General features: G+C 52.9%; 1 protein-coding gene across 1 annotated transcript in view; it reads right to left on the bottom strand.

Annotated features, from left to right (window-relative positions):
• Nucleotides 1–13,980, bottom strand: part of ERN2 (endoplasmic reticulum to nucleus signaling 2) — a 17,906-nt gene extending 3,926 nt beyond the window's left edge. The window contains exons 1-13 of the mRNA XM_040458754.1: nucleotides 13,795–13,980; nucleotides 12,015–12,120; nucleotides 11,607–11,640; nucleotides 11,301–11,373; nucleotides 7,766–7,838; nucleotides 7,517–7,624; nucleotides 7,118–7,219; nucleotides 5,899–6,163; nucleotides 4,058–4,136; nucleotides 3,823–3,970; nucleotides 3,590–3,711; nucleotides 2,711–2,866; nucleotides 2,283–2,445 (exon numbers count right to left, since the gene is read on the bottom strand). Coding sequence (XP_040314688.1) covers nucleotides 2,283–2,445; nucleotides 2,711–2,866; nucleotides 3,590–3,711; nucleotides 3,823–3,970; nucleotides 4,058–4,136; nucleotides 5,899–6,163; nucleotides 7,118–7,219; nucleotides 7,517–7,624; nucleotides 7,766–7,838; nucleotides 11,301–11,373; nucleotides 11,607–11,640; nucleotides 12,015–12,120; nucleotides 13,795–13,890 — 1,525 coding nt within the window. The 5' untranslated portion in view covers nucleotides 13,891–13,980. The remainder of the gene's footprint in view (nucleotides 1–2,282; nucleotides 2,446–2,710; nucleotides 2,867–3,589; nucleotides 3,712–3,822; nucleotides 3,971–4,057; nucleotides 4,137–5,898; nucleotides 6,164–7,117; nucleotides 7,220–7,516; nucleotides 7,625–7,765; nucleotides 7,839–11,300; nucleotides 11,374–11,606; nucleotides 11,641–12,014; nucleotides 12,121–13,794) is intronic.

Here is a 13,980-nt window from a genome sequence, read left to right as displayed (position 1 = left end):
AGGGAGCTCTGCTCCGCCCACAGCCTCCCCTCTCCTCAGTCCAGTCCCTCCCGCTGCCTCCACGCCCAGCCTGGGGCTGCCACTTCCTCTTTGTACATCCTTGGCAACTTAACCCCTGTGCCCTTGGTTTTCTCATGTGTGAAGTGGGACTCGTGTTGACGATCCCACACACATTACTGTGGATTAAATGAATGTGTGGGAGGAGAGTGGTGGTGAGGGCTGATAGATTACCCTCCTTATCATCCTCCCTCATTCTGTTGCTGCCCAGATTTCTTTCTTTACTTCCTCTGCCAGGATTCCCACCCACCCACCCCACCCCACCCCACTCTTGCCAGTTATAATAAACCCTTTTCACTGAGGAACTGGCTTTAAACAGTTGGCAGCATAGTAAGGGTGAGTGCCGTCCCAGGAGAGACTGCCCCCAACGGGAAGGGGCAGCAGCGAGCATTCAGATGCTAAGCTGTCCCAGAGTTGTCCCTGTCCTAGGGTGGCAGGGAGCCCCTGGAATGCCTTGGTTTCCTCTTAAGGATGAGGTTGGCTCAGGCAGGCAGAGAGTTGTAGTCTTGAACAGTTACACTCTTCCCTTTGGGTAGCTCGCGAGAGACCCTTCACAGTGACCCAGGCATGGCTATGCCCTGCTCAGCCCCAAGGGACACCATTCATACAATTCAACGTATACGGTGCCCCAAGAGTTGTGCGATGCAGTGGCCCTGAGAACACTCTACTCAGGAAGTGCTGCCTGCTTCGGTCTCTGCAATTAGCTCCAGGAAAAGCAAATGAAAAGTAGCATAAGGATCAGTGAGAAGGGTACCAAGCTGTCCCTCAGGATTGCTCTGGATTATTTTGGTAAAAACTCACTCCCATGTGCAGGAACCTAAATTTCTAGACCCTGGACTCTCAGGAGTGATGGTCTCAGGGCCTGGAAGCACAGGTAAGAGCGGGCCCATTTCTGGCAGCTCAGAAGGCAGGGCTCTAATGGACTGTGGTCATGAAGGCTGATGAAGGACAATGACAAAGAGGAACGCTTTGGTGAGAAGCATCCTGGGAAAAGATGGAATCTGGCCTGTCTGGGGAAAGCTGGAGTCCGAAGACCCAGGGAGTTGAGGGATTCTGGGTGCACTGGGTGGGTATTATGTGGACCCTCCAGAGCCAGTGAAGTGACAAGAACAGTAACCCCTCAGGGCTCAGGCAACTTTGCGGGGAGCACCTTCTGACAGAGCAGACCCCTCAGGAAGGGGAGCAGTTCTGTCTCAGCGAAGGCAGGGTGAACACAGGGGTGGACGCAGGGAGCAGCACTGAACCATCAGGCCGAGCGTGGGTGGGGCTGGGGGAGCTTCAGCTAGAGTTAAGGGGGCAGCAGAGTGGCTCCAAGTCATGAGGTAGTGGTTTGGGCAGTGACCAGGAGGTAGCCGCGAGCAGCTCATGGTAAGGACCGAAGGCCAGTCCAGCCTGGAGCCCAAGAAGCAGGAGAAATAGCCCAGACTGAACAACAAAAGCATGTGAAATCCCCCTTGGGGCATCCCACAGATGCCAGCTTGAAATTAAATGGACAAAAGAGAAGAGAAGTGTTTAAAAGTCCTAGGGGGCGCCTGGGTGGCTCAGTCAGTTAAGCGTCGGACTGCAGCTCAGGTCATCATCTCATGGTTTGTGAGTTCGAGCCCCACAGCAGGCTCTCTGCTGTTGGATCCTCTGTCTCCCTCTCTCTCTGCCTCTCTCCTGCGTGTGCTCTCTTTCTCTCTCTCAAAAATACTAAACATTTAAAAAATATAAAAATACTGGCTCACACCTTTAAAAAGAAAACCTAAAAAAAATTAAAAAGCCCTAAAGAGAGGAAAAAGAACAAAATGATAGTAATTTACTATTACTGTTACCAAATATGATGTCAAACTAACCCAAATGTTGTTAACATCACCTAGGAGTGATTTAATCATAATAATGCTGGTAGCCTCTCACAGTGAGGTGGGTGTTATTTTTCCTATTTGACAGATGAGAAAATCAAAGCTCAGAGGAGGAAAGAAAGCAACCTAAGTTAACCGATAGTGGGGCTTGATCTATACCCAGTTTTATGTGCATCCAGAGTCCTTGAAAATAATGATAAAAAATGATGGCAGATATGTCTCCAGTGCTTAACTGCATAGAAGGCTGGATTGGAAATATTCTCTTAACTCACTTGGGCTTAACCACCATACTGTAATGGCTTCTAATAAACCAACTTGAAAGCTAAATCCGCCCCCTTTTTTCTCTGTCCCTGACTCTGCCCTTTACTGTTCACTTAGGCTTACCTTCTGGGTCTTCGACCGCCTGGGCTTGCTCTGAGGGGCTTCGAAGGCCCTTCTGGCCCTGTGGGGTGGCCCCTGGTGGCTGGGGCTGAGCACGCTGTGTGATGTGAGGAGGGTCTGCAGGTGCCGGGAGGGCCTGCTGCTGCTTCTCCACCAGCTGCTGCTGCTGACATACAGGGCCGAAGAGGGCTCAGCCTTGGCCAGCCCCTGCCCCGTGAGGGGCCCCGCGGCGGTGCCTGAGACAGCCTGGCATGGGACCGTGAACGTACAGAACACAGTAGTGGGGGCTCGAGGAGCTGCTGGGAGGAAGGCAGGGGGCAGAATGGGAGCTGGGTGAGGGAGAGAGCTGCTGAGTGGTCTTGGAGAGAAGGAGCAGAATTCGCCCTAGGAAGACCCTACGACGCACCTGAGGTCAGGGGCAACGGGCTTACCTGCCTCATTAGGAAGATAATCCACCCTCCCAGGAGGACAGCAGTGAGGCTAGCTGCCAACAGGTCTTGGGGTCCCAGCCCTGGATACAGGTCTGGGGTTTTCTCTTCAGGATGCAGCTCCGGGCTCCAAGGTTTCTCACGGCTCAGGCTCAGGAGCTGAGGACAAAGAACACTCTTAGCACACTCACCCAGGGTGGAACCCCTACTCTTCTTCATCACTCAGGACAGGGCTGCTGGGCTTAGTTCTGGGCTTAGTTGACTGGGCAGGGAGTAATTAGGCCACATGGTGGGAAACATGGTGCTGTCCGTGGTGCTGAAACATCATTGTGTCCCCGGAGCGTGGTCTTCAAAACCCAGCTGATTAACAGCCTCTCCTGGGACATCACTAAAAAATACAGATTAGTCTTGGAGAATCACCAAGAAATTCAGATATCCATCTCCAACGATTCTGATTCAGTGGGGCTTGAGCAGGCTCCCATGTAATTCTGATGAGCAACCAGAACTTGAGAATTACTGCTCCAGATCATGGCTGTTCTAACCTTGAACTACTAGTGATTCTTGCCCCAACCCTCTCCCAGGAGAGCATGCTTTTACAGGTTTTCTGTTTACATTTTCTCACTTGATAAATATTTTGTAATTTTTACACTGAAGAAGAATTAAAACTGTGATCCATATTTTACAGCTTAGATATCCTTTGACCCTTCTTATACCTTTCTGGCAATAATACCATATGTGTAGGTCTTTCTTCCAGGAAATTGCATGGGATCAACTGACCCACCTTCAAATGTTATTCCTAGTAGGCTGAGGAAAAGGTCCATTGGATGACCTCCCAACATGCTAAGTCTCCCCTCCCATGCCCTCTGCCCTGCTAGCGCTGACCTCCGGGAAGAGGGCTGGAGGCTGCATGCTCTCTGAGAGTCTGTTCTCAACAGTGCCACTCCTTGGGGTGGGATGTACCCTCAGCATGGTGGTATGCAGGACTGGGGGTGGTTCGTGGTGTCCTAAGAAGCAGAGCAAAAGTCAGCTGGCTGAAGGTAACCTCAGCCTTCCAGCTCAGGAGCTGGGCTCATAGATCCTTCATCTACTCCAAACCTGAGCCAGAAGAATCTCACCAATGAGCAGCCACTGGCTAGGGAGGGCCACACTGCCTGAGGGGTATCTGACAGCCGTGCTAGGTGAGCCCTCTCGCTCGCCTGAGACTTGGAGTGTCACTTCATCTGTGGTGGGGCCATCCATGGGGGCCAGGGTCAGTCCACGAGGCTATGGCAGAAGATAGAGAGTCATGAGCGAGGGCACGCCTTTCCTGCTGCATCCCCTCCTTCCAGCCCATCAGAGACCCCTTCTCACCACTAGCGCCACCCCTGTGTGAACCAGTGCTTTAGAAACATAGAAGCCAGCTTCATCCTTCCCCACATACAGTGTCATCCTAGTGAGGGAGAAGAAAAAAGGGAGAAGGATGAGTGATTCTGGTGAGTCATTTCAGTTACCACTATACTGGTGTCTTTGTCATGTCCCCTCCCACATAGACTCTGGGCTTAGCTATATGACTTGCTTTGGATAAGGAGACAAAAGCAAATGTGACACAAGCAGAGGCTTGAGAAGTGTTTGTGCTTTGGGGCTTCTCCTCCCATGTTGTTCTCTGGAACCCTGAGACCACCATGTGAGAAAACCTAGGCTAGCCTGCTGGCTAAACAGCCCACTAACTAGGATATAGGTGAGAGGCACCAACCCAAACTATCCAGGCTCAGCCAAACCACCAGCTGACTGCAGATACTAAGATGGCTCAGATCAGAAAACCACTCAGCTAACCCACAGCCTCTTGAAAAATAATAAATGTTCATTGTTTTTTAAGCTGTAAGCTTTGGGAGTGCTTTGTTATGCAGCAAAAGCTAACTGATACAAGCTCTATAGTCATGGTTTCTAAATCTGTGTCTGGCCCAGACCTCTTTCAAGAGCTCAGTTCTCTAAATCTGAACTCGTCACTTCATTCCTTACCACCTCCTCCTCTTTTTCCTCTAGTGCTCCCTACCTCTGAAAACAATAGCATCCATGTGCTTCTAGAAACCTGAACATGACCCTTGAGTCCTTGCTCACAATCACCAAACTCCCTGATCACCAAATTCTTACTGTTTTTCCCTCTTCATATCTCTTGCTTTCCACTTTTTCCCATCTCTATTGTTTCCGTAGCCCAGAAGGTCTTCATCTCATGCCTGAACTAACACAATATTCTATATGTGTGTCCTTACTCACTACACAGCTCTAAGATATTCTTCACACTGCAGCCAGAGTTGTCTTTCTAAAATGAAAAGATGATCAAATTACTTCTTTGCTTAAAACCCTCCAATGACTTTTCCTTAGCCTTAGGAGAAAATGTACAAACCATTTAAATGATCCTACCAGATCCCTGCTTAACACTACTCAGATCTATGCTCCAGGCTTATTTAATTTCTGTTCCCTGGCTGCAATGCTCTTTCTCTTATTTTCTATTCATCCTTCAGTTTTCAATGTATATGTCCTTTCCTCCAGGAAGCTTTCCATGACTGCCTCTTGTCCCTGGTCTCAATTTAGGTACCCTTCCTATACATTCCTATGGCAAATCTATACCTCTGTTATTCTCTATCATACCATATTATAATTGCCCTCTTACACACTTGTTTCCCCCACTAGACTCAGATTTCTATAGGTGGGAACACTGGAAGTATTATTATACTTCCAGAGTCTAACAAGTGATTGGTACACAGTAAGTGCTCAATTATTATTTGTGTAATGAACTGAAAGAGTAAAGAACTGAATTAATAGATAACCCCTGATTTTACCAGTCTGTCTCTTTATTTCCTAAGATGGGAACTCTAGGGTATTCGGTACTATAAGTAAGAATAATAGTCTTTAACAATTAAGGCATTGCACCTACCAAGCAGAACAGTCTCCATCTGTACGCTGGAGTGGAGACCTGGAGGCCCCCTCTAGGCTAGATTGTACCCAGAAGTCACTGAATAGCAGGGCTATCCAGAAGGTCCTGGGGGCACTTGGGTGGGTGGGTGGGGGGGTGATACTGGGCACTGGTTATTTATCAATCAGTTTGGTAAATAACCAGTTTGAACCAGCTGGTTCAGCTGTACAAGTGTGTCATCCTCAAACATCACACCTGTCCAGAGGGCTCCTCCCCAGTCCCAGGGATGGGCACCTACAGAAGCTGGGTGTCCAAGGCGGAGAAGTAGGTAGCCGTGTCCCGGGTGCCTGAGGCAGGCAGTCGGATGTGGCCCCAGCGGAGAGCAAGGAAATGCAAGGTGTCCCGAGCCAGCGTGAGATGGGGCAGCTGACGCAGGCTGTCCTGGTACCAGGTGTAGATTCCCATCACGGGCATGCCCAAGTCCTGTGTCCACAGCACCGCCCCACTTCCTGGGTCCACGGTTAGCAGCAGGCCCATCCCACAGGATGCCAGGTGGCTCATGTCTGCCAAGAAAGACAGCTGGGGAGATATGGCCAGGGAGCTTGGATGTGAGGCATCTCAGAGCATCTTGGGGTGGGGAAGCTGCCCGAGGTAGGCCATCAGGAGGGCCACTCAGATGTGTGGGGGCCAAGTGAGATCACCTGGAGGCTTATGAGGACATGGGAAGGTCAGTCACATTTCACTGGGTCGCTTTGATCGGTCAGGGGACTAGTCAGGGTCAATTGGAGAGCTGTGTAGAATGGAGGGCTCTGTCAGGGTCGTCCAAAGGTGACTTAAGGTGTGTGAATCAGTCCAGGTCACTTGAGAGAGGTCACTTAGGATGTGGGGTAGTCAGCCATAGTCTGATTGATAACATATCACCCAGGAGAGGTCAATCAGGGTGGCCTAGAGGTATGTGGGTCACTTGGGAGCCATTTAGAGTGTGAAGGGGTTAGTTAGGGGCCCTGGGAGAGTGTCTGTTGTGATGTTTATGTGTATTTGCTTGGGTTCTCATGCAAAACGATGAAGTCAGGGTACAAGGAGTAGCTTAGGGGCACCTGTAAGGTCACTCAGGCAACTGGGTAGGACAGTCATAATATCAAGGGAGTGGTCAGAATTACCTGAGAGGGGTTAATCTTGGGGGAGATCACTTAGAGGCATCTCTCAGGGGTCATTCAACATTGGGGGTCAGTTAGGACATGTGGGGACTCCTCAGAGTGTTTGAGGGTTGCTTGGGTCACTCAGGACAAAGGGAGTCACCCAGAGTTACCTGGCTCCGCTCATTGGGAATAAGGAGGAACTAGGATGTTAAGGATCGCTCAGTGGGGGTCAGGCTGGGTGTTAAGGGGTTCACTTAGGGTCACCCATCAAGGGTGTGTCATTCAGAATGTGGTGGGGCTTGGTCGTGGATGCCACTCAGAGTCCCCTGAGTTGGGGACCTTGCTGCAAGGTTGGAGCCAGAGAAAGGGGACACTCACATTTCCCAGGCAAGCCATCCATGGGGGGTGCCGAGTAGCGGCGGTAGGTGGTGTTCCAGCGCAGGGCCGGGGACTTGGGGTCATGCATGGTGACCGTGTACTCTGCGAGTACCCAGAAGCAGGGTTACCAGGGGTACCCACGTGAGAGTCCTCACCCGCCCCCAGCCCCAGGGAGTACCATCTGGCACCCGTCCTGGAGGCCAGAGTCTGTGAGCATCACGGGATGTTTGGGTTACTGTTGTGTCCTCAGCTCCTTGTTTAGACTCAGTGAAATGGTTGTTGACTAAAGATTGACTGACTGGCCTGGATTCAACTTGGACAGGCAACAGCCAGGCCTGGGCAGCACAAAGGAGGGGGCCGGATGCCCACAGCTTGGGGAGCAGCTGGGGCCTGACTCACGTGTTCGGCCGATGTAGAGGCGGGGGGTAGAGGGACCTTCTGTGGTCAGCGTCATCTGCGTCTCTCCCGACTCGGGGTCCACCACAAACCAGGCATCCTGCTTCCGGCCTGTGGAGGTGGAAGGCGTGCCAGCCCTCAGGATGGCCTGGGACAGGCTGTGCAGCCTGGCTGTCCTGTGCCCAGCTGGCCCACCGTGACTAGGTCCCCGTCCCTGCCAGACCTGGACCCGCAGGCTGGAGAGATGCTTACCCGTGTAGAAGACGCCATCAGAGCTGCGACACGGGGAGGCATGAACCAGCTCAGGGATGGTAAACGGCAGCCTCTGAGAGGGAAAGTTTCCGGGAAGGAGAAAGAGCGGAAAAACACATACGACCTACTCACTAGGTACAATTATTCGAATCTTCCTTTCCCAGAGAGGGTAAGTAACTCGGCTATTGTCACACCGCTGGTAAACAGCAGAGCCAGGCCTTAGACCCAGGTGATCCGTTTCCGGAGCCAGCACACTTAACCACTTTGCTACACAGCCTCCTGAACTGGGGAAATCCCCCACTCCTTCCCGAGATGCCACCTGATGGATCTGGCCTGACATCCTCCTCTAAACAGCTGCAGGGACCTCAGGGCTTCAAGGGCCAGGACGGCCTCAGAGAAGCTGAGGATCGGTTCCAGACTAAAGGACACCCAAGAGACATGATGACCAAACACAGCAGGTGATCCTGGGTCAGATTCTGGATGAGGAAAACAATAAAGGACACCAATGGGACACTTGAAAAACTACCATGGACTGTGGATTGGATAATACTATCACATCCACGTTAAATTTCCTGCTTTTGATCATTTATACTCATCCTTAGGAATATGTAGTCCCCCTTGAGGGGTGAAGAGGCAGGTCTGCAACTCATTCACAAACAGTTCAGAAACAGAAATTGCATAGGGGCGCCTGGCTGGCTCAGGTGGTGGAGCACGGGACTCAATCTTAAGATTGTAAGTTCGAGCCCCACCTTGGGTGTAGAGATTAATTTTTTTTTAATCTAAAAAAAGAAAGTGTGTATATACCTTGTCTATCTATCACCTATCCATTAAGGAAGAATGATAAAGCAAAGGTAATAAGATGTTAAAAATTGATGAATCTGTATAAAGGGAATAAAGAATTTCTTTGTACTATTCTTGCATTTTTCTTTCTTTCTGATGTTGTTTATTTTTGAGAGACAGAAGCACAAGTGGGGGAGGGGCAGGGAGAGAGAGGGAGACACAGAACCCAAAGCAGGCTCCAGGCTCTGAGCTATCAGCACAGAGCCCGAGACGGGGCTCAGACTCACGAACCATGAGATCACGACCTGAGCCAAAGGTGGACACTTAACCGACTGAGCCACCCAGGTGCCCCATTTCTTTCTTTTTTTAAGTTTTTTTTTTTTGAGAGAGAGAGAGCGAGCGCAGGGGAGGGGGAGAGAGAGAGAAAGAGAGAGAATCTCAAGCAAGCTCCACACTGTCGGCGCAGAGCCCAATGAAGGGCTCAAACTCACGTGAGATCATGAGCTGAGCAGAGATCAGGAGTCAGACGCTGAAACCAATTGAGCCACCCAGGCGCCCTGCATTTTTCTCTCTTATGCTGGAAATTGTATCAAAATGAAAAAAATCCCCAAACTCCACATACAGAACTGTAGCCACTCGAAGCACACTCTGGGACTGAGGGCAAGAGAAGCCGGGCTTCCCAGGGGCGTAGTCAGCACCGACAACAAAGAGAGTCATTACAACGTGTAATTGGTAGGCACAGCTCGTGCTGTGATAAGAGAGCACAAGTGGAAGTACCTAATGTGGGGGACTGAAGAAAGATCGCTGGAAAGAGTTCATTCATTCATTCAACGATTTAATGAGCACCTATTATTAGCCAGGTGCCAGGACCAGTAGTAACGGAGACTGACAAAGTTCCTTCCTGCGTAGAGTTACATCTCTGGCGTGTGGAAGGGAGAGATAATAAACAACAAAATACATAACGTAACACCGAGTAATGATAAATGCCACAAAAAAAGAAAAAAAAAACAACTTACTGAACTGGGATAGAGTGGTTTGAGATGCTATTTTAAAGATTTCTTAAATGTTTATTATTTTAGAGAGAGAGCAGGGGAAGTGCAGAGAGAGAACCCCGAGTGGGCAAGGCGCTGACAGCAGAGAGCCTGATGCGGGGCTCGAACTCATCAACTACGAGATCATGACCTGAGCGGAAGTCGGTCACTCGACCACGCAGGCACCCCTTGAGATGCTATTTCAGAGCAGCGGGCCAGGGTAGTGAGAACCCAAGCCGAGCGAGGAGGTGAGCCATAAGGTCACGTGCAGGAAGAGCTCTGAGTGGAGGGATGGCCCCGGTGTAGAGGCCCTGGGCAGGGAGAGCTACCGACCGGCTTATTAGAGGAACAGCAAGAAGGCCAGCGAACCTGGGAGGGCGGGGGTAGAGAAAGGAAGAGTGGCCGGAAGTGAGGGCGGCTGGCTGTAAGGTCACAGGCTGGGAAAGAGCTTGGACTTTAAATTGGAGTTGGAAGATTGGCTGGGGGATGAGGAACACTTCTCACAAACATTCTGGTTCTTCTTCTGGGATTGTCCTTCCTTTCCTGCTTAAAGTACACACGGCCGTGACTTGCTTTAGCCAATGGGAACGGAGAAGAGACACGTGTCGCTCCTGCATGGACACCGTAAGAGCCAACGTCCCCGCTCCCCCTGGGCTTAGGGCTGATAACGGCCCCCCACTTTTATGGGCCACGGGATACTGCACGGGGCCCCGTGGCTTCCCACACTCTGCCCGCACCTTTGTAGGTCAATCCTTTAATAGCACGTCCTCGAGCGAACCTGTTGGAATGTGCTGTTTGCTGCTGGGACCTCGCCTGACTTCCGTGCTAACATCGCTTGTCAACTCAGCTTCCTACACGTACTTGAGACCTTTCTGGCAGCCTTCCTATGGCACAACGTTCTGACACAGCACATTCCACCCCATTCCTGGTGACAAATCCAGAGTCGCGTTCCACAGCCCCCATAGGCGTCCTGATGTAGAAGGCAGCCGAAACGGCCACAAGTTCCTCTTCTCCCCTCTGTGCACGCCCCTTTGAGACTTTTCAGCAACTCCCCCAAACAACTGGAATCTATTTCTTCACCGCTTGACTCTGCGCTCGGCCACTGGACTTGCTTTGGCTAATGAGACATCAGAGAATGTGATACAAGCATAGTTGGGCAAGTGCTTGTGCACAGGCCTGGCCTTCTCTTTGGCTCCCTTGTTGCTAACACGTGGACAAGCCCAGGCTCACCTGACAAGGATGAGGGACACGTGGCCCAGCGGCCCCTCTCAAAAGCCAGCCAACCATCAACCGTCGGCACGACAACCATCCAGCGGACCAGGAGGCGGCCACAGAGGCTTGAGCGAGCTTAGTCAAGACCACCCGCTCAGTCCGGCCTGAAGTGCCACCCCCCGAATTGTGGGGTAAATAAGTGGCTGGCATTTTCAGCCATTGGGTTTTGGGGTAACTATTCACTTGGCAAAACTAAATGATGCGTCATTTCCCCCCTTGAAGCCCCCACAGTCCTGGAGAAGCCCCTGGGACACCCTCAGAGGCCCGACAGCCTGCTCTGTAGACGGCTCGAACCACCACACCACCCCCTTTCAGCAGGTCCCTCCGGACAGCCTTCCCATAATGCACCCAGAGCCTCTGCAGGACACACAGACGCTGACCATTCGGCACCCCCTGCTCTGGCTAACGGAAGCCCAGGCCCTCTCCCGTCCCAAGCACTGTAGGAAACACACCATCAATCCCTGCTGTTTCTGGGTCCCCAAGACGTATAGGCTGCCATCGGCTGGGTCTGAGAGAAAGGCTGTCCTGTGGGGCAGAGAGGAACAGGGGGAGGGTTAGGCTCATGCCCCCTGGTTTCCTGAAGGCCCCCTTTGCCGCCATCTTCCCCAGCTAGTAGGAGGCGCCACACAGCTCCAGATCCAAACCTCTTCCCTTCCTTCCAACGTGCCCCTACCCCCGGCCCGCCGAACCCCCTCCAGACAACTGTGGCCTCCCCATCTCCCGATGCCCCCTCCTTTAAAGACCGCAGGTTCACTTACTCGGTGACATACATTGGCCCTTGGAGGATGGGATCTGTGGGCACAGGGACATGAAATATGAGTAACCCCCTCCATACCGCCCGCTGACAAGCACAGCTCAAATTCACGGGGTGCTTACTGTGGGCCAGGCACTGAGCCACTCACTTGACATGCATGTAATTTAATCCTCCCGAGAACTCTGTGAAGTAGGGTCATTACCCTTGGCCCCATTTTACAGGTAAGGACATTGAGGCTCGGAGGGGCGAAGTGACTTTCCCAAGGCCACGCAGCTGGGAAGTGGTGCAGCTGCCTGCAGAGACTGGCTTGTTGGAGCCTAGACCCCAGACACTTATCTTCCATGCACGGTGACCCCCCCCCCAGCCCCCAACTCAGGGTCCAAGGAAGGAAGAGTGACTGCCCCTTGCTCACCATCCTTCAGCGTCCACTTCAAGTCCCCCGTCTGCTTGCTCAGTGCGTGGAGACTTCCATCCAGGGTGGACACTAGCAGGAGGCTCTCCGGCCTGAGGCTCTGGACCTGAAGTGGGAAACAAAGTCACCTTCTCTGAGGAGCCTGGGGGCACCCCTTGTCCTCACTGCATGCAAGGCTGGCTGTGACTCCCCTTCTCGTGGGGGGCGGGGGCAGACAAAGAAGGAAGCAGGACTGGGGAAGCTGCTGGCTGCCCCCATTGATCTCCTTGACCCTAGAGAGGGGTTACAGTGGGAACTGGCGGGAGGGGGGGGGAGGTGGCTTCCACAGTGTCTAAAATCTGTCCTCTTCCCCACCCCTCAATTCTTCCTGGTTTTCCAAAGAAGACGGAAGGGCTTTACGAAAGGACTTCACAGTCTCCCTACGAGATGGGTGCTATTCTCCCCAGCGCCGGGGAGACTGAGGCTCATGCCGGTTAGGTAATTAGCTTAAAAGCACGCGGAACGGCTGCTGGCATCTCTCTGATACCTGCAACCTTTTCCTCCTTTGCCACACTGTGGCTTTTCTTGGGGTGACCCCCCCCAACCGGCCCAGCTGCTTCTGGTGCCAGGCTCCAGGGGTCCTCTGGACCAAGGCTCAGGGTGGCCAAGGGAGGGAGGGCCAGAGCTGCCCTCGCATCTGGCCTCCACTGGGCTAACTCACCTGCTTTAGCCCCTCCTTGAGCAAACAGGGTGAGGCTGAGCTCCTAGCAGGAACCCTAACATCCGGGTGGCCCCGCCGCACCCTTGCAAACGCCACATCCTGCTCCAGGACCCTCAGGTTTGGAGCTGAGCCAACGGTCTTGGTGGAGGGGTAGCAAACAGCCTCTTGGCCCCTCTCTTCTCCCAGCCTGCTTTGCGCTCTGAGAAGAAGCTGCAGGCTGATTGCCCACAGCTGAGTGGCTTGACCATCAATGTGTTTACAAATGTGTTTTTAATTAGCGACCAATTTTTAAAATTGGAGAGGTTTCACTTTTAAAAATCTGAATTTCTAATTTGTCTCATTTCCAGTCTTTCTAAATTTTCTGGAGAGACCTGTTGCGGCCACACCCGGCTCACATTCCTGCTTGGCAACCAAGGGTGGACCCAGAGCTGGAAGCAGGACAGTGGAATGGCTCGAACAGCCACCTGCTTGATCCAGTTAGTGGTCCTGGGGGCTTCAGGCCCGACGAGTGGATTCTAGCCTGGGTGCCTTTGCCCACTCCAGGCATTTCTGTAAAACGGGACTCTTACCCCCTAGGGGGACTGGACCCGATTCCCACACCTCCTACTTATTTATCCCAGAGGTTCTGAGCCCAGGGTCCAGTCGTGGTTTGGGAGAACGACTGTGAGTCGCCTGAATTTGTAAAACTGGGTATGTGGGCGCATTTCTAGACAGAGGACCCTTAAGTTGATCCACGTCCCAGCCCGCATCCCAGGACTTTTAGGAGGCCAAGCAACATCCCCCCCCCCGCCCCCGCACCCCCTTCCCCGCCCCCAGGCTATTCTCTCCACCTGCACCCCCTTGCTGCAGGAGGGGCGGCTGTTCCCTCCACCAGCGCCTTTCCACGCTGGCACATCTCTCCAATCAGGTGTTCGCGGGGGCAAAGGCAACCCCCCACAGCTAGGAGGTTTTTCCTGGCAGGGTCCAACTTGGAGCCACCTGGACCCGGAGGAGGGCAAGGCGGCCCCTGTTGCTCCGCTGTGCGCCAACCCCTCCCCCCGCCCCTGACCTGGGAGACTCTGCGGTCGCCCCACTTCTCACCTGGAGCCCCGGCGTCCGGAGTAGCGCGGCGAGCTGGAGCAGGAGCCCGAGGTGGAGCGGGGGCCAACGGCCGCATCCCTGGGCCCCACTCGCCATAGCCGGTCCCTCAGTGCCTCCAGGGGACAGCACGGCCCCGCCTGGCCCGGAGGAGACTCCGCCCAGGGCTGGGCCACTTGGGTACACAGA

The sequence above is a fragment of the Herpailurus yagouaroundi genome, unplaced genomic scaffold, assembly GCF_014898765.1.
Source record: "Herpailurus yagouaroundi ecotype Mexico unplaced genomic scaffold, PumYag 222, whole genome shotgun sequence".
NCBI lineage: Eukaryota > Metazoa > Chordata > Mammalia > Carnivora > Felidae > Herpailurus > Herpailurus yagouaroundi.
The sequence above is the reverse complement of the archived record's forward strand: the minus strand, read 5'-3'. Positions and strand labels throughout refer to the sequence as shown.